Below are 19699 nucleotides of genomic sequence, written 5' to 3'. Positions count from 1 at the left end.
AAGGATTCCCCTGTGTTGAAAAGGTTTAGAAAGGCTGTTCCAACTCTTTCCAACTTTATACAAAACTAAAGAAGAAGGTTTGGCTTAGAGATATACTTAAAAGCAACTAGTTGTTACAACAAGGTCCAAACCCTCTGACGGGAAAATATACAAGCAAGCTTTTGCGATGTTTATTAACCCTGACAAGTAGAGTTGGCACTGGCGGACTGGTGAGGGCTGTAGTGGCTCAAGAGCTGATGTTTAATTCTAAATATGACTGCATTGTGTTATATGTCAGTTGGGGCATGCAGTGAACAGCTCCAAGGTTATATTGTGCCAGCTACAAAGTTTTACAGTGATGCAGGCAAAATCTGTGAAAAATGTTTTATATCATGGAGAGGAATGATTGCATCTATTGTGTTGGGATGTGTGTACATTACACTGTGTGTGTTCTCCAGGTGCACACCATCAGCTCAGCCTGTGTTATATAAACCCCAGCCAGAACATTGGAAGAAACAGTTTACAGTACACTTGAAATCAACAGATGTGTCTTTCTTCGAGACCTGCTAACTTTGATAAATTTGATTATATATGTCATATTGAAAACTATGTGGATGATAGGAAGGACTTTAGTGACTACTTCAAAAGGTTATTCTTGATCCCGTGTATTGTAATACTATTATAAATAACTGTAATATTAGGGTTAAGCCGGCCGTAGATGGTTCGTCCCTGCTGAACCAGTCGAGATTCAAATCATCTATGGGCAGGCTGATTGAACCAAAGTCAATCCATCTATCGACTTGGGTACAGACTGCATGTCGGATTTTTATTGCGATTATTGCCAGTGGCTATAGCCGTTACCAATAGTCACTATGGTCTCCCGGCAGGGATGTCTCCCCATGCAGACCCCCCTCCCCAGCAGGAGAACACAATAACTCCATGGGAGGGATTCCCCCATCAACACTGACTGTGTTAATGCGGGAACCTAGCAATTTTATTTGGAAATAGAGAAAGATGTATACCTGTGGTTGCAGGAAAGAAAATCATATCATCTATGGCCTGCCTTGAAGCCACAGACTGGCATTAATATATTGTAGAAAGTGAATTCTAGCATGTTTATTTCTTTATTTTTTAACTTTAAGGGGATGTTTTTCTTTTTTTCAATTACACATGACTAGTTTTTCTTTGCAAAGTGAATTCTCACCACATTCACTAAGCTAAGGGAAAATTCCCTTGCAAAGTGAGCAGCCTATTTTCCTTTGGTAACTCCATGGGTCTGAAGTACATACATTGACACACAAAATGACACATCATTTCTTAATATAAGCCGAGGTAATGCTCTACCTGATACAATTCATGTATGCATCATCCATAAACCAGGAGAAATGGCGCACTTATAGTGGGAGGTGACTATATTTTAGGGTGGAACATAACGTCTGACAATCTGTTTATAAACAACACAACGGAGGAAATTTACTAAAACTGGAGCACTGCGAATCTGGTTCAGCTGTGCATTGTAGCCAATCATCTTCTAACTTCAGCTTGTTCAGTTAAGCTTTGACAGGAAGCTGAATGGTTTCTATGCAGAGCTGCACACTCCAGTTTTAGTAAATCTCCCCAACTGCGATCTAGGAGTGCAGATATGCAATATAAAAAAAAATAAAAATCCTATAGAATGTGCATTGTACACTTACATAGTTATTCTGGCTGAAAAAAGACACAATCTAGTCCATCTAGTTCAACCAATAAAAGGAAAATAAAACTCAGCAAAGCATGATCCAATTTGCTCCAGCAGGGGCAAATATTCCTTCCTGATCCCCCAAGAGGCAATTGGATATTTACCTATAAATGTTAGTACCCACTTATGTACATTTAGGAAAGAATCCAAGCCTTTCTTAAAACAATCTACTGAGCTGGCCAGAAGCAGTTCTTGAGGGAGTCTATTTCACATTTTTAAAGCTCTTACTGTGAAGAAGCCTTTCTGTATTTGGAGATAAAATTTATTTTTCTCCAGATGTAAAGAGTGCCCCTTGTCCTCTGCGATGACCTTAAAGTGAATAACTCACCACCAAACTAACTATTTGGACCACTTATGTACAGCATTTGTACATTTTGATCATATCCCCCCTTAACCTCCTCTTCTCCAAAGAGAATAAATTCAGTTCCTGTAATCTTTCCTCATAGCTGAGCTCCTCCATGCCTCTTATCAGTTTGGTTGCCCTTCTCTGCTCTTTCTCCAGTTCCCCAATATTCTTTTTATGTACTGGTGCCCAAAACTCAACTGCATATTCCAGATGAGGTCTTACTAATGATTTGTACAGGGGCAAAATGAGATCTCTCTCTCTCCGCAGTCCATGCCTCCCTTAATGCAAGGAATAATTTTGCTCGCTTTGGAAACCGTAGCTTGGCATTGCATGCTATTATTAAGCTTATGATCTACCAGAACCCCCAGATCCTTCTCCACCATTGACTCCCCAGCTGTCCCACCTAGTATGTGTGATGCATGCGCGTTTTTAGCCCCCAAGTGCATAACTTTATATTTATCAACATTAAACCACATTTGCCACTTAGTTGCATAAGAATCTTACTGTAATATTATGATATTCCTTTATATGCTCTGCTTATTGTAGACATATATCTCTTTCCTAGGCAGTGGCTAAGCTTATGCAAGTGGATTGTCGCTGTCATGGAGTCTCTGGGTCCTGTGCTGTAAAAACATGCTGGAAATCCATGTCTTCATTTGAAAAAATTGGCAATTACCTGAAGGATAAATATGAGAACAGTATCCAGATATCTGACAGACTGAAACGAAAGGTTCGAAGGAAAGAGAAGAACTATCGAAAGATTCCCATCAGAAAAGAGGATCTTGTATATACCAATCGTTCCCCAAACTACTGCGTGGAAGACCAGAAATTGGGCATTTCAGGAACTCATGGGAGGGAATGTAATCGTACTTCTGAGGGAGCGGATGGCTGTAATTTACTCTGCTGTGGGCGAGGATATAACACACATGTAGTTAGACATGTAGAAAGATGTGAGTGTAAATTTGTGTGGTGCTGCTATGTGCGCTGTAGGCGATGTGAGAGTATGACAGATGTCCATACCTGCAAATAAGGATTGTGAGACAAACACAAACTCAGAGAAAGCCGGACGCCTTAAGACACACTGCTATACAGTGATAAAACTCATGTGCTATAAAGACTGATAGTTCAGACATGTGATTTTGCCTTTTGTTGGTCACTGCTGAAAATAATCATTATAGCTAAGAATTGGGCCTATAGTTTGAGCACTTTTGGTTCAGTGGAAAATAGTCTAATTTAATGGAGCACAAACTATAGCAATAGATAATCTACTGCAATTTTCTTTGTTCTTAGCTCAGGTGTAAGTTGTGCACTGCATGTGCATAGGCTTTTAAATATCCCTGGAATTGGATATATGCATGTTAGGAGAAAGCATCCCTTCAAATCTCTGATATGACATTTTTGCAGATGAGCAACATTAGCCAATTTATATTTTGATGGGTAGAAAATAAATACTGGTTTCCTGCAAGGTTGTAATACATACCAGTTTCCAGGTATAGCTCTATATGGGGCTAAGTGTGCCCATAGACAATGATTGGTTAAATCTTGCCAACCAAGACACTGTAAACCATAGCCGGTTTGTGCAAGGATCAACAGAATAAATAAAAAACTAAGCATGTCCATTAGCAGAGGTTTCGTTCTACAACTTAATTGACTATTTTGCCCATTTGTGATTGCAGTAACTATTTTTTGGCCTTGATTGGGGTCTCTACCACAAACATAGCTTGGGTGTCTAAACAAAAAGTCTAGAACCTGATTCAGCATACAACAAAGCCATATACAGTATGAGTACATTAAGTACACAGCAAAGCAGCTGTGCAAATTTGTGGGGCCATAATGAAAATGTGTTAAAATCAGCCACAGGTATAGTTTTCTCACCACTGATGCTGGTACAACCAATATGTTCAATATCCAATAACGCAGGTTTCAACTCTTCAGATCCATTGCTAACATCATAGGACAATTTTCCAGTGGAATGCTGGAATGGTCCAAATACAGTATTCGCTCAGGGTTATTTGTCTTAAAGTGCCATCAAACCTGTAGAAAACTCCACCTATGCTGTTTAGAGCAGCAGTCCATGACCAAATAACTGAATAGCAGAATATCGGATTGATTAGGTCAGTTTTTCTCAACCTTTTTCCAGTGAAGGCACCCTTTAAATTTCCACACAATCTCAAGGCACCCCATTCTAAAATGTAAAGAACTAAACAAATAGATTTACATAACGGAGCAAAATCCAAACATGTAGGACATCCAACATTAGAGGTGATTTATTTTTACAAAACAAATATACCTTTGTACACTGGTACTGACTAGTATTCCTGCATTTCTCTTCTCCCTCATTCAGCTAAAGTGACCCTAGTGCTGATGGAGATGGGCAAACAAGGATGCAGGTACCTGACGTCCTCCTTATCAACCAATTACATCAGTTATTAGGATGCCCGCGGCTGGATCTCAGTGCCCAAAATTGTAATGATGCACAATAAAAACCTGTGGTTTGTGTAACAAAAAGACAGGCTTGATATACTTGTTGGTTTGTTGCTAATTTTGGGCAATTTTTAGGCATTTTGCCAAGGCACCCCTGAAGAAGCCAAAAGGCACCCTAGTTGAAAAAGGCTGCATTAGGTAACCAGATCGTGAGGTTGTATGCGGTGAGCTTTGACAGTACACTCCCTAACACCTTCCATGCAGTGCAGCAATAGATGTAATTTAAAGTCACCTTACCACTAAATTTGTACCACAGGTTTTCAACACTGGGCCATCCCTAAATTGTGTGCATGTATGAATCTTCAGATTCCACAATTTCATTTTGGCCATGTTCAAAGGTTCATTTAAATATGTATCTCAATAGCTTCTTTTGTCTCTGCAAAAACTAGCTCTTACAATAAGGAAATCATAGCAGAATAGATGTACCCTCAGTTGTTTAATACATATGGTACAAACAGATTTAATTATAAACTGAATAGTTATGTATTAAATCTATTATTTCATAACTACTGCATACACAAGGAAAAAACACTACGCAGGCTATGAAATGATAGAATACAGTATGGTGACTATATCTGTGTAATACATTTATTGTATAATCAATGTACTGCCCTTCATGTCAATCAAGAAGTACAGCTTAGTGCTACTGTATGTCAGTATCTGCAGGTTTTTGTCAAAGTTTGATATGGCCAAGTACAACAGTATGGCTACATATAGAGCATATAGAGTATGATCACTATTGCAGTATGCAGAGACACTTACAGAGTAAGACCTACTATATTGAAGATAACCTCACTAAAATGCATTGGAGCTTTCTTTAATGCTTAAAGTAATGGTTGCCCTAGCCAAAGCTGTCCCTGTAAAGAAGAAAGTGAATACTCACCTCTCCTGTCAGTTGCACAGTCCGCATAGAATACATTGATAAGAAATGACTGGTTCCTCCTACTGACTCCTACAGGACACAGCGGTAATGCAGGTGGGTGGGGAGGAATTTTGTGCAGTTTATGAAGAAACTTCAGCAGGCGATTTCTCAACAATGAAGTGATGTCCCATAGTGTGGTCAACAGAGGAGTATTCACTTCCTTCCAAAGAGCAAGCTTTAATTAAGACTTTGATGACAGAGGGGATTATTTATGAAAGGCAAATCCACTTTGCAAAGTGCAAACTACAAGTGCAAAGTGCACTTGAAATTGCACTGAAAGTGCTCTTGGAAGTGCAGTCACTGTAGATCTGAGGGGGACATGCAAGGAAAATAAAAAAACAGCATTTTAGCTTGTACATGATTGGATAATAAAATCAGCAGAGCTTCCCCTCATTTCAGATCTACCCCTCAGATTTACAGCGACTGCACTTCCAAGTGCACTTTCAGTGCAATTTCAAGTGCACTTTGCACTTGTAGTGCAAAGTGGATTTACCTTTCGTAAATAACCCCCAGAGTCTCTTTATGGTTGGTTTTTCAAATCCTCTACCCAAATTTACAAAATATTGAAAGCAATTACAATCTGAAAATACATAAAACCATAATGAAAGCCATTTTGTATTTATACATTAAATTTTATATTTTCATATGAATATTTGTACAGTCTGTAAAAGCTCTTATGAAAATTGTGAATATTTGTATTAAAATGCCTTTTCTACTAGTTTTATATGTACATTTTGTAAATACTTAAGTTATGCAGTTTTCGCACTGGATGTGAATCCAAAAAGCTTGTATGGTACTTATTTGTATTCTGAAAGTATGAGTTTGTAAAGCGCTACAGTTTTCGTTTCAGCCCAAATAGCACTCAAACTGTTTAACAAATCTACAAATATTTTATGTTATAAAGTGCATTTTAGTTTGCTATCATTTCATAGAAAATTGTGTGTATTTTTTAACTTTTCCAAATATTAAAGAGTTTGTGAAAAAGTTATGTCACTTATGCCTACTGATCATGGTTTGTAAAAATGTACAAGGTGCTATGGTTTGTTTCCTAGTAGGTCCAGAAAAACAGTGAAAACTGATGGGTTTTTTTTGCGGCAGTCATGAACATTTCTGCAAATAAAGTTGAACTCCAGATGAGGAAAGGACAGGGTCAGAATCCTGGGGGTTAGGCAGACGGCAATGTCAAATTTACTGTGCCTCAATTCTTTTATAAATATCCTTTGTCTGGAGCAAGGTTTAGAGGGCAGTAATTAAAATACACAATTACTTTACACAGGGAAGCCTTATTCCACCACAAGCCACACCTGGGAACTGTCATTTGAGGCAGGAGTCTGGTGGGAAAGGACTGTCATGGCATAGATCGTTGTGTTTGTGCTGGTAGGTCGCTTATCAGGATTGACAAAGATCTACATCAACAAGTGACATGATTGGCAGACACAATTTTGAGGGAGACCACAGAGAAAAAAAAATACTGCATGGGAATTGCATGCCCCATATTTATACCAGACCCTTATCCAGGCATATAACCTGACTAGCTAGGAAGGGGAAGGGCAGCAAGTGTGCACCTTCTCCCTCAACCATACCAGGCTACATGCCCTTAACATGGGGAGGGCACCTTGCCACAGGAACATTGCCTGGCAAAACTCCTTGTGCTCAAGTTGATAGGAAGAAGGATCTCATCCCCTCATCCCTGGCCCAGTGGATGTGGGAGTATACAGAGAAGGGAGAATCATTAAATAAGGAGGCTATCGGTGATTTGGTCCTCCTCTCTACATAAAAAGAGTATTGGGCACATAGTACCCATGCTACTCTTTCACAAAAAAAAAAAAAAGGAACTAAATAAACAAAAAACAAAAAACAAACACTTTTGAAAAGGTATTTTCTCAAGAAAAAAAAGTCCCACAATGTAAATCTAACATTAACCACATTGCCTAGTAGACCATATTTGGTAAATTACATCACTCGGGATGGCTGTTGGCTGGTTTACAATTTAAAACAAGCCAGCAGGCAGACAGAAATTGTTATTTAGTAATGGTTGCAATACCACCATTAATTGAATGACTTCCGGAAGTAGCCGCTGCAGGTTTGAGTGGGTAAACTGGCCATTTAGTTTCCCATTCTGTGACCTGCAAATAGCTTGGGTTTTAGTTGAACCTTTGGTCATCCCTATTACCTACATATCCTAAATGGTTGTAAATCATTGTAAAAATGAGCTTGCCAACCCACTCAAAAGCTTGCTTAAATTATAACTTAAGGCAAAAGTTTTTTTTTTTTTTGTGGTAAAATTGGGTGCCTCGGCTTATAGTCGAGTATATACGGTAATTATTATTTTGTTTCTGGAGCCTTTAGCATTGTACCAGCGATCAGATCGCTGGTGCCATGCAGATCTCTTGCAGCCCTGTCAGTGTATCTGTGTGCCCATACACATGGGCAAGCAGATATAATCTTGCAGGAAGACTCAATGAACTACCACAGCGCCGTGGTAGTTCATTGAGCACTACAAGCCGCAAAGGCTAGGACTTGTAGTTTTCAATTCACAGAGGACTGTGAATGAGTGATTTATTTTTTTTTTTTTTATTGTGACAGCTAGCTGTCACAATAGAGGATCGGGAGAGGGGGTGTGGGGGCCAGTTTGTTCGTAACTTAGTCCTAAAGCAGTACAGCCAACATGCATTAGATATAAGAGATATTAAAGCTTATCTTAATAAAGTTCCCTCCTCTCCACCTTTCCTCTCGTCCTGTATTAAATAGAATGAACGATACAAATCTGTACGCAGTTATGCAGCATAACCGTACAAACCTCAGAAAATTACTATGTCTAGACAGGAATGGACATAGATTATGGAGCGAAACAACATATAAAACAGAGTGGCTGGGAATTAGGTAAAGGAATCAGTGCTGAAAGGGAAACTGTAATAGTTTAATATTTTTTTTTTAATAAACTGTTTATTCAAATTTGGCAAAAATTGGTTTAAAGTCTTTAGCAAATATTAAATAAGGGTGCACCCTACACACTAGTTTTGAAATATGTTTTTTTTTTCTATCTTTTTTACTACTGACTCAAAGTGTATTGTGCAAGCTTGAGCTTCAGCTATTGAACACTGTAAAAATCAGAGCAACCAAATTAAGCCTGCTACACGTTTAAAGCATAAGGGCATTTTAATGGAGTGCACTTGTCCTTTTTGCCCCTTTCCATGACCTAACCTAATCCACCCTTTTCCCCCCAGAGATGCACACTTACTTTAATCCAACAGCCTTTGGTGTTTGTTTACATCCAGCTCCAGAAGTCATCACTGTCCTGGATGCATTAGTGCACATTTTATGAGGCTGTCTCCCAAGGCCAGAGACAAAGGGAGATAGTCCAATAGATGTCTAGAGGTATGGTTAGGATTAAAAAATACCCTAGGGCCTAGGCTTTGGCTGTTAGAGCAAGGCAAATATGCATCTGTGGGAGGGGAAGGATGGGTTACTTTAGGTGAGGTGCAAGGGGCAAAAAGTGTAAGTCCACAATTATCTTAAAGTGCACACATCCTTTAAAATGCTCCATGTATTGCCTGTAAATAGAAAATATTTATAAGCAATATTTCATGGTTACCTGAAGCAGGTCTATCTGCTTTGGTAATGTGACACATGCCACCCACAGTGTTTTGCCAATTCCCCAGATTGTGCTCAAGCAGGGTGATATTCTAACGATTCGGTTTTCTTAAATGAGCAGTATGGCTCATGTCAACTTATCGCAGCTTGGTTTGTAAGGCACTGGTCTTGGATAGGAGAAGAATTACATCAAGCACCACATCCCATAAATTTTGGCTCCAAAGCTTGACATAAATACAGACGATACTCTTCACTCATTTTGATCCAACAGGTAGGTATTTGTGTCATATTTAAGGCAGTAGCCAACATTATGATATTTGTGCAATACAATTACCGTATTTATCAGCGTATAACATGCACTTTTTTCCCCTGAAAATAGGGGGAAAATCATGGGGGCATGTTATACGCCGACAGCGTACCTCGGAGGGGAAGGAGGGGGACGAGTGCCGCCGAAAATCACCGAGCCGTCATCTCCTCTCCACTCGGCTCTCACGTCACACACACAGTCCTGCCTCCGCCACCGGCATTGGACCAGTGTTCTGTCTATCACAGGAGCTGGTCCAATGCCAATGGTGGAGGCGGGACTGTGTATGTGACTGCCGACTGAGAGCCGAGTAAACAGATGACAGCTTAACAATGCAGATGGGCACTAATCAGGCTGCATTGATTCTCACTGACCATTATTTTGTTTCAAAGTGGTTTATTTAAAAAAAAAAAAAAAGTTTTTTTTTCTGAAACTTCCCTCTTAAATTGGGGTGTGTGTTATACGCCGGAGCGTGTTATACACCAATAAATACGGAATGCAAGAAATCAAATGCTGTGTGGTATACTGTTATGTGATAATTCTTACTATGTATACATTTCTTTATAGATAGTTTGCTACACAGTCCAGATTGCTACATAAACTCCTGAAGAAGCCGTAAACTTGGCAAAACACGTCAAGATTGTTGCATCTGCTGTAGCATGGAGTGTGTAAATCGAATCGGTTATATTATATATATATATTATATTATAAAATGAACTCATTTATGACTGATGTTTTTAAGAAAACATTTATTAATTGAAATAATAAAATGAATTGTTAAATTTTAAACAATTATGTGATAATTAGCACCTTTAAAGTCCCTACTTTCTCTGTCTTTGTATAGTATCGTTGCTTGGTTATTGATTACTGTAATTTACAATGTACAACACATTCAGCAGACACCATCACAATAAATAATACAGTAATTTTATTAGTTAAACATTATACACAAACTGAAACTTTGCAAACTCCAAAATGTTTCAGTAACTCCAGAGATTCCCCAGGGAGCACCAGATATAAAGGTCCACCAACTGATTAGCTCATCAATATCTTGGGGTTCACTTATGTCTGAACTTACTTTGTGCTGGATCCAGGGGCAAGCCAAAAAAAAACAAAACAAAAAAAAAAAACACCCTCTTGCTTATAAATATAGCCATTACTTTACTTTCCAAACTGCTCTATGTTTTCTTCTTTTTTCATCTCTTTTTCACATTTTCAACATCTTCCATGCAGATAAGTGGAGCTAGAAAGTGCGAAAGGCATTGAAAGATCAACAGATGCTGATAGACAGACAAAGATGAGCAGTTTGATTAAGTGTTGAGAGATTTTTGTTCACGTCAGAACAGCTTCTCTGTCTATACTAAAGTCAATGGGAATGCAGAAGCAGGCTGATGCAGCTTAAAAGCAGGTTGAATGCAGGTCACAAAGAGGTCAAGATCAAGCATCTCAAAGGAATTTTAAATGCAAGGTGGAATGCACTTGAAATCAAGCAAACTACAGAAAATGCATTTGGTTAATAGGCATTTTACCTGGCACCAACACGGAAAGGGATAGACAGACACTTAAACATGATTGACAATGACAGTCTATATGACACTGATGGACAGGTATGAATTTATTTGGACAGGATGACAGACAAAAAAGACAGATGGGGTTGCACTAAGCATTAACAGACAGACATACCAATATAGATAGATATACACCGATTGACTTGACTAGTATCTCTGACACAGAGGCCAACTGATTGGCAATGATGCCCAGAAATTACAAGATTAACTGGCTAGAAGTACACATCTTTTGGCAGGAAAATATTTGTATTTAAACTGACAACTACACAATTTTATGTGTACAGTGGGAAAAATAATTATTTGATCCTCTACAGATTTTGCAAGTTTGCCTACTTACAAAGAAATGAAGGGTCTATACTTTTTATCATAGATGTATTTTAAATGATAGAGACAGAATATCAACCAAAAATCCAGAAAAAAACACAATAAAAATGTTATAAATTGAGTTGCAGTTCAGTGAGTAAAATAAGTATTTGATCTCCAAGCAAAATTTACACTCAACTTAGCACGTGGTGGAAAAACCCTTGTTGGCAAGCACAGAGGTAAGACGTTTCTTACCAGGTTTGCACAATCTCAGGAGGGATTTTGGTCCACTCTTCTTTACAGGTCTTCTCTAAATCCTTAAGGTTTTTTGTCTGTCGCTTGACAACTCTAATGCCGCGTACACACGGTCGGACTTTTCACCTGCAAAAGTCCGACGGACGCCGTCGGACCAAGTCCGGCGGACGATCCGACCGTGTGTGGTCTCTATCGGACTTCCGACGGACCGTTTCGGGCGGAAATCCGACGTACTTTAGATTTGAAGCCTGCTTCAAATCTTTACGTCGTACCTCCGCCGGACTCAGTTCCTGACGGAAAGCCCGTTCGTCTGTATGCTAGTCCGAAGGACCAGATACGACGGAGGAGCAGGTTACTGCATCTCGCGCTCGCTGCAATAGGAAAAACTAATTTTCCCATTGCGGCGAGCGCGGGGGGCATCCCAGGCCCTTAGGTCTGGTATGGAACTTTAAGGAGAACCCCCTACGCCGAAAAACCGGCGTGGGGGTCCCCCCAAAATCCATACCAGACCCCGATCCGAGCACGCAGCCCGGCCAGTCAGGAAAGGGGGTGGGGACGAACGAGCGCCCCCCCCTCCTGAACCGTACCAGGCCGCATGCCCTCAACATGGGGGGGTGCTTTGGGGGAGGGGGCGCCTTGCGGTGCCCCCCCACCACAAAGCACCTTGTCCCCATGTTGATGAGGACAAGGGCCTCTTCCCGACAACCCTGGCCGTTGGTTGTCGGGGTCTGCGGGCGGGGGGCTTATCGGAATCCGGGAGCCCCCTATAATAAGAGGGCCCCCAGATCCCGGCCCCCCCACCCTATGTGAATGAGTATGGGGTACATGGTACCCCTACCCATTCACCTAGGTAAAAAGTGTCAATAATAAAACACAACACAGGTTTTTAAAATAATTTATTAAACAGCTCCGGGGGGGGGTCTTCTTCCGTCTTCGGGGGTCCCTCTGGTTCATCTTCTCCCGGCGTCCGGTTGGTTCTTCTCCGCTCTCCGGCCTCTTCTCCCGGTGTCCCAGGTCTTCGGCCGGCCCCTCCGCTGTCTTCAGGTAGCTCTATTGCCAGCGGAGGTCCGGACTTCTTGGCTTCTTGGCTTTTTGGCTTCTCTTCTCTTCCCCCAGATGTTGACACGACGCTCTCTCCGGCTGGACTGGTCTCTGAGGGCTGCGTTGTGACTTATATAGGCGGAGACCCCGCCCCCATATGATGTCACAGTCCCTGGGCATGCTGGGACTGTGACGTTTTAGGGGGCGTGGTCGACCACACCCCATACTCATTCACATAGGGTGGGGGGGCCGGGATCTGGGGGCCCTCTTATTATAGGGGGCTCCCGGATTCCGATAAGCCCCCCGCCCGCAGACCCCGACAACCAACAGCCAGGGTTGTCGGGAAGAGGCCCTTGTCCTCATCAACATGGGGACAAGGTGCTTTGTGGTGGGGGGGCACCGCAAGGCGCCCCCTCCCCCAAAGCACCCCCCCATGTTGAGGGCATGCGGCCTGGTACGGTTCAGGAGGGGGGGGGCGCTCGTTTGTCCCCACCCCCTTCCCTGACCGGCCGGGCTGCGTGCTCAGATCGGGGTCTGGTATGGATTTTGGGGGGACCCCCACGCCGGTTTTTCGGCGTAGGGGGTTCCCCTTAAAGTTCCATACCAGACCTAAGGGCCTGCGACGGGGCTCGCAAGGTTTCAATCTCGCCAAAAAAAGCGGCGAGATTGAATTCCTTTTCTAGTCCCGTCGTACCCAAGTCACGTTCAAAATGAACGGACTTGTCCGTGTGTGGGAAAGTCCGTTCATTCTGAAAGTCCGGCGGAAGTCCGTCGGGAAGACCGGATTCCGGAAAGTCCGGCCGTGTGTAGGCAAGTCCGGCCGTTCAGAAAGTCCGGCGGTAGTCCGCCGGAAGTCTGGCGGCAAGTACGTCGGACCTAGCTTTCTAGAAAGTCCGACCGTGTGTATGCGGCATAAGTTTTAGCTCCCTCCATAAATTTTTTTGTAGGAAAAAGGTCTGGAGACTGGCTAGGCCACTCCATGACCTTAATGTGCTTCTTGAACCACTTCTTTGTTGCCTTGGTGGTCTGTTTTGGGTCATTGTCATGCTGGAAGACCCATCCAGGACCCATCTTTAGTGTTTTGGCTGAGAGAAGAAGGTTCTTATCCAAGATTTTACAATTCATGGCCCCATCTCTTGGCCCCTCAAAGTCGGCCTGCACCTTTAGCAGAGAAAGAGCCCCAAAGCATAAATGTTTCCACCTCCGTGTGTGACTGTAGGGATGGTGTTCCTAAGGTCATAGACAGCATTTTCCTTCTCACCAAGCTTCTTGCTGATGGCCTTGTAGCCCATTCCAGCCTTGTGCAGGTTTACAATCTGGTCCCTGACGTCCTTTGGCAACTCTTTGGTCTTGCCCATGATGTTGAGGTTTAAATGGAAGAAAGATTCTGTGGACAGGTGTCTTTTATACACATAACGAGTTGTCATTAGGACCACCTTCTTAAATTGACAGGACTGATCTGTGTACCACATGAGCACATACTGAGGAGAGTCTGTGGGAGCCACAATTATTGTTGGTTGGTAGGTGATCAATAACTTATTTTACTCATTGAACTACAACTCAAATTATAACATTTGTATTGTGTTTTTTTCTGGATTTTTGGTTGATATTCTGTGTCTATCATTTAAAATACACCTATGATAATAATTAGACTTCATCTCTTTGTAAGTGGGCAAACTTACAAAATCTGCAGTGAATTAAATTATTATTTTCCCCACTGTAAGTTGTGTACACTACACAGCACACAAATGGATTATGTTTCAAACTACCACTTCGTGTAATGCTATAAACTGAGTCACAGTAGGTACTGTAGACATTGAAACAACAATAAAAAGTCTGGCACCAGGGGACTTTAGTTGTAGACATTACAACTAAAAAATATCAACTTCAGTCTTCTGAGAACCAGGTGTGAATATGCTATTTTCAGTCTTGAAACATTTATATGACACGGCACGTACAAAAAAGGACATATACACAATATTACCAAAAGTATTGGGATGCCTGTCTTTACACGCACATGGACTTTAACCACTTCCCGTCCGCTCTATAGCAATATGACATGCGCAAAGTGGTTAAGTTATCCTGACTGAACATCATATGACGTCCAGCAGGATAAGCTGCAAGCATGTGATCAGCTGTGTCCAATCACAGCTGATCACAGTGTAAACAGGAAGGGCCGTATATCAGCTTTTCCTCCACTTGCACCGACAGGTGTAAGTAGAGGAGAGCCGATCAGCTGCTCTCCTGACAGGGGGGTCTGCACTAATCATCAGGGCAGCCCCCCCGAAGATGCCCACCGAGGACCAATAGGGATGGCACTGTGCCCATCAGTGATGCCTGCCAGTGCCCCCTGATCAGCGCTGCCGAACAGTGCCACCCATCAATGCCACCTATCAGTGCCGCCTATGAGTGCCCCCTATCAGTGCTGCATATAAGTGCCTCATCATCAGTGCCAATCAATACTGCCTCATCAGTGCCTGTCAGTGCAGCCTCATCAGTAAAGGAGAAAACTTACTTATTTACAAAGATTTGTAACAGAAACAAAGAAAAACTTTTTTTTCTCCCAAATTTTTCGGACTTTTTTTATTTGTAGCGCAAAAAAATAAACCCCAGTGGTGATCCAATACCATCAAAAGAAAGCTCTAATTGTGGGAAAAAAATTATAAAATGTTTGTTTGAGTACAGCATTGCATGACCGCACAAATGTCATTCAAAATGTGATAGTGCTGAAAGCTGAAAATTGGTCTGGGCAGGAAGGTGTATAAGTGCTCTGTATTGAAGTGGTTAATGACATCCCAGTCTTAAGGCCCCGATCGGACTTTTTGACAACAAACATGCAAAGTAGCTGTTTTGGAGCAACATCCGACCGTGTGTACGCTCTATCGGACAAACTTTTTCTGTTTCCATCTGACTTTTGTTGGCTGTGTGAACAGACAAACTTTCCGGCAACAAAAGTTCGATGGAGCAAAGTCCGATCGTGTGTACACAAAAGCATCGGACTTTTGTACAAACTACAGTATGCGGCCGCGAGAATGTTTCCAACGCGAACCCATCGCGCTCGTTCTCGGCGACGGTACTGTACATCTCGCGCTGGCTGCAATATGAAAAACACATTTTCCTATTGCGACAAGCGTGAGAGGGAATTTCCCTCTGGGGGCATACCAGGCCCTTAGGTCTGGTATGGATTGTAAGGGGAACCCCCTACGCCAAAAAAACGGCGTGGGGGTCCCCCCCAAGATCCATACCAGACCCTTATCCGAGCACGCAGCCCGGCCACTCAGGAAAGGGGGTGGGGATGAGTGAGCACCCCCCGTCCTGAGCTGTACCAGCCTGCATGCCCTCAACATGGGGAGGTGGGTGCTTTGGGGGAGGGGGCGCCCTGCGGCACCATGTTGATGAGGACAAGGGCCTCTTCCCGACAACCCTGGCCGTTGGTTGTCGGGGTCTGCGGCCGGGGGGCTTATCGGCCCCCAGATCCCGGCCCCCCACCCAATGTGAATGAGTATGGGGTACATGGTACCCCTACCCATTCACCTAGGGAAAAAAGTGTCAATAAAAAAAACACACTACACAGGTTTTAAAAGTAATTTATTAGACAGCTCCAGGGGTCTTCTTCCGACTTCAGGGGTCTTCTTCCGACTTCGGAGGTCTCTCAGGCCTCTTCTCCCTCTCTCCGGGGTCGTCTACGCGCTCTCTGGTTCTTCTCCGGTGCCTTCTTCCTTCTGGCGGGCTCCTCCGCTCCTCTTTTGCTAGCAGAGGAGCCCGGACATCTGGATCGTCTTCTTCCCTCTTCTCTTCCAGAGATGTTGCCACAACGCTCTCTCCGGCTGTAATGCTGTCTGTGCACTCTGCTATGACTTATATAAGCGGTGACCCCGCCCCCTATGACATCACAGTCTGGGGCATGCTGGGACTGTGAGGTCATAAGGGGGAGTGGTCATAGGATGACATGACCACGCCCCCTTATGACCTCACAGTTCCAGCATGCCCCAGGACTGTGATGTCATATATAGGCGGTGACCCCTCCCCCCTAAGTCATAGCAGAGCGCACAGACAGCATTACAGCCGGAGAGAGCGTCGTGTCAAGAAGAGGGAAGAGAGAAGAAGACGATCCATATGTCCGGGCCACCGCTAGCAAAAGAGCGGCAGAAGATAGCAGAGGAGCCGGCAGAAGATCCAGACACCAGGAGAAGACGCCGGAGAGATCCCCGGAGTCAGAAGAAGATCCCCAAAGTCAGAAGACCCCCGGAGCTGCCTAATAAATTACTTTAAAAACTTGTGTACTGTTTTTTTCTTGACACTTTTTTCCCTAGGTGAATGGGTAGGGGTACGATCTGGGGGCCACCTTATTAAAAGGGGGCTCCCAGATTCCGATAAGCCCCTTGCCCGCAGACCCCGACAACCAACAGCCAGGGTTGTCCTCATCAACATGGGGACAAGGTGCTTTGGGGTGGGGGGCCTGGTACGGCTCAGAAGGGGGGGCGCTCGCTCGTCCCCACCCCCTTTCCTGACCGGCCGGGCTGCGTGCTCGGATAAGGGTCTGGTGTGAATTTTGGGGGGCCCCACGCCGTTTAAGGGGGGCTTTAGTCTGTAGGGTTCAATATTGAGTTGGCCCACCCTTTGCAGCTAGAACAGCTTCAACTCTTCTGGGAAGGCTGTTCACAAGGATTAGGAATGTGTCTATGGGAATGTTTGACCATTCTTCTAGAAGTGCATTTGTGAGGTCAGGCACTGATGTGGACATGAAGGCTTTGCTTGCAGTTTCCACTCTAATTAAAGGTAAAGGTGTTCTATTGGGTTGAGGTCAAGACTCTGTGTAGGCCAGCCAAGTTCCTCCACCCCAAACTCGCTCATTCATGTCTTTATGGACCTTGCTTTGTGCACTAGTCCAAATCATTTGATGTAGGGGGGATTATTGTGTGGGGTTGTTTTTCAGGGGTTGGGCTTGGCCCCTTAGTTCTAGCGAAGGAAACTCTTAAGGCATAAGCATACAAAGACATTTTGGACAATTTCATGCTCCCAACTTTGTGGGAACAGTTTGGGGGTGGCCTCTTCCTGTTCCAACATGACTACGCACCAGTGCACAAAGCAAGGTCCATAAAGACATGGATGAGCGAGTTTGGGGTGGAGGAACTTGACTGGTCTGCACAGAGTCCTGACCTCAATCCGATGAAATACCCTTGGGATGAATTCAAGCGGAGACTGCGAGCCAGGCCTTCTCGTCCACATCAGTGCCTGATTTCACAAATGCACTTCTGGAAGAATGGTCAAACATTCCCATAGACACACTCCTAAACCTTTTGGACAGCCTTCCCAGAAGAGTTGAAGCTGTTATAGCTGCAAAGAGTGGGCCAACTCAATATTGAACACCATGGACTAAGACTGGGATGCCATTAAAGTTCATGTGCATGTAAAGGCAGACGTCCCAATACTTTTGGTAATATAGTGCATCTTCAGCTCATTCTGCACATGAAGCAAGGTAGCTACAGATACCATCTCAAAACACTAGATCATTTTAATCAGTTCATAGTAAGTAACAGACACTTGTATTGCAAGATTTTCCTCTGTGCCCCATCTTCAAGCTTCTATTTACCTTCCTGAATACACAATTTGCCCCTACATTAGAAGATTTTACTAGCCAGTTCAACCATTGCATATAAAATTATTCCAACCAGTGTCTCAGCGACACTTCTGCATTTTCTATAAATTAAGGTTAAGGAGGAACTGCACTTTTTTATAATTTTATATAAATAAATATTGTACTTTATTTTCATCTATATTTTAGTGATACTCTAGATTGACTATGGCTCACCAATTCCGATAGATGAGTTTCTGAGCTGGCAAAGACTGGGAGCGCCAGTCAGGGACCTGTTATATCAGAGCATATACCGAAGTCCTACTTTTAATCTTGTGTATAGACTTGCATACAATTCAGGACCAAATTAGCATTTTTAAAAACTATGTTAGTTGTCATACACTTACAATTCTGAGCTTTTATGTATACTAAGAAGTGTGTACTATATGTCCACTAAACACACTAGATGTACAAAAGATGTATTATACATACTGGAAAAGCACAAGATTAGCATCAGAATAAGGTGAAAAACTGACAAAAATGACCTTATCACAGAGGTATTCCAACAAATGATTAAACTCTGTTGACTTAAAAAATGGTGTCCTTAATTGACGTAGTGCCCGCCTGTCAAGAGGAAAGTGTAAAGCTAGCTATACACTAGTAGATTTTCGAGAAAACATCTGTCCGAATATTCATACAAACATTCATACAAAAATTCCCTATATGTTTGCTGACTGGACGAAAGTCATTCAAAATTACTTCAACATTTTGTTTGCTTTTAACATTTGATTTTAAAATTTAAAAATTTTTCACAGCTTTCCTCCCATTCCCTGGGCCTTGTCATCTGTCCCCGCCTGGCGACCTCTGTAGGTGCTTTGGCCACCCTGTCGGTCGGGGCCGATGGTCTTTTGGGGCGTGCTCTCTGCCTCAATTCCAGGGGAGACTTGGTGGACCCAGACCAACATTGCACTATAATGTACGGGTCATTATTTACCTATGCATCACTTGTAAATATATTAACAATTTGCATCTCTATTTGTCCATTTTCCCCATACTTTAGTTGCTATACTGACATATTGCTATTGTTTCAACGCAGTTACACTGCATCAGACTCCTGACGATTGGTTTCAAGCCAAGAAACGCGTAGAGTTAACATCTATTGATGCACACACGTATTCATTGTACCATGTACTATGTATTGTATTATTGTACTATCTCTTGTAAATGTACAACCATTATTCGAACTATGTCTGTAACTATACCTATTTTAACATGCTTTATGGTGGCCTAAACGTATTCCTTTTATTATGTATTTGGTTTTAGGATCTATGTTATTAAACTTTATACCATCTTCTTCTTGCAACATATTTTGTGGGTATCATTACTCGGTACAGGATCCACCGTAGACATTTTACCATAACATTTCTTGTAACGTGGACACATTCACCAACATGCCTCATACAAAGTCCCGTCTTCATCCTCCATATTTTTTCTGTATCCATTGGGATGGAGGCATGTTGGTGCATTCAGATAAAAGCAAGTGGACAGGTCACAACCCCATTTTTGTTACAGCAGTTACAGTATCTCTGA

At 42.7% G+C, this 19699-nt stretch overlaps 1 protein-coding gene across 1 annotated transcript in view; it reads left to right on the top strand.

The window, feature by feature from the left end:
- Positions 1 to 6187, top strand: part of WNT16 (Wnt family member 16) — a 41134-nt gene extending 34947 nt beyond the window's left edge. The window contains exon 4 of the mRNA XM_073619807.1: positions 2629 to 6187. Within this exon, the coding sequence (XP_073475908.1) occupies positions 2629 to 3093 (465 nt within the window). The 3' untranslated portion in view covers positions 3094 to 6187. The remainder of the gene's footprint in view (positions 1 to 2628) is intronic.
- The last annotated feature ends 13512 nt before the right edge of the window (positions 6188 to 19699 follow it).

This window comes from Aquarana catesbeiana, linkage group LG03, assembly GCF_042186555.1.
Source record: "Aquarana catesbeiana isolate 2022-GZ linkage group LG03, ASM4218655v1, whole genome shotgun sequence".
Lineage (NCBI taxonomy): Eukaryota > Metazoa > Chordata > Amphibia > Anura > Ranidae > Aquarana > Aquarana catesbeiana.
The sequence above is the reverse complement of the archived record's forward strand: the minus strand, read 5'-3'. Positions and strand labels throughout refer to the sequence as shown.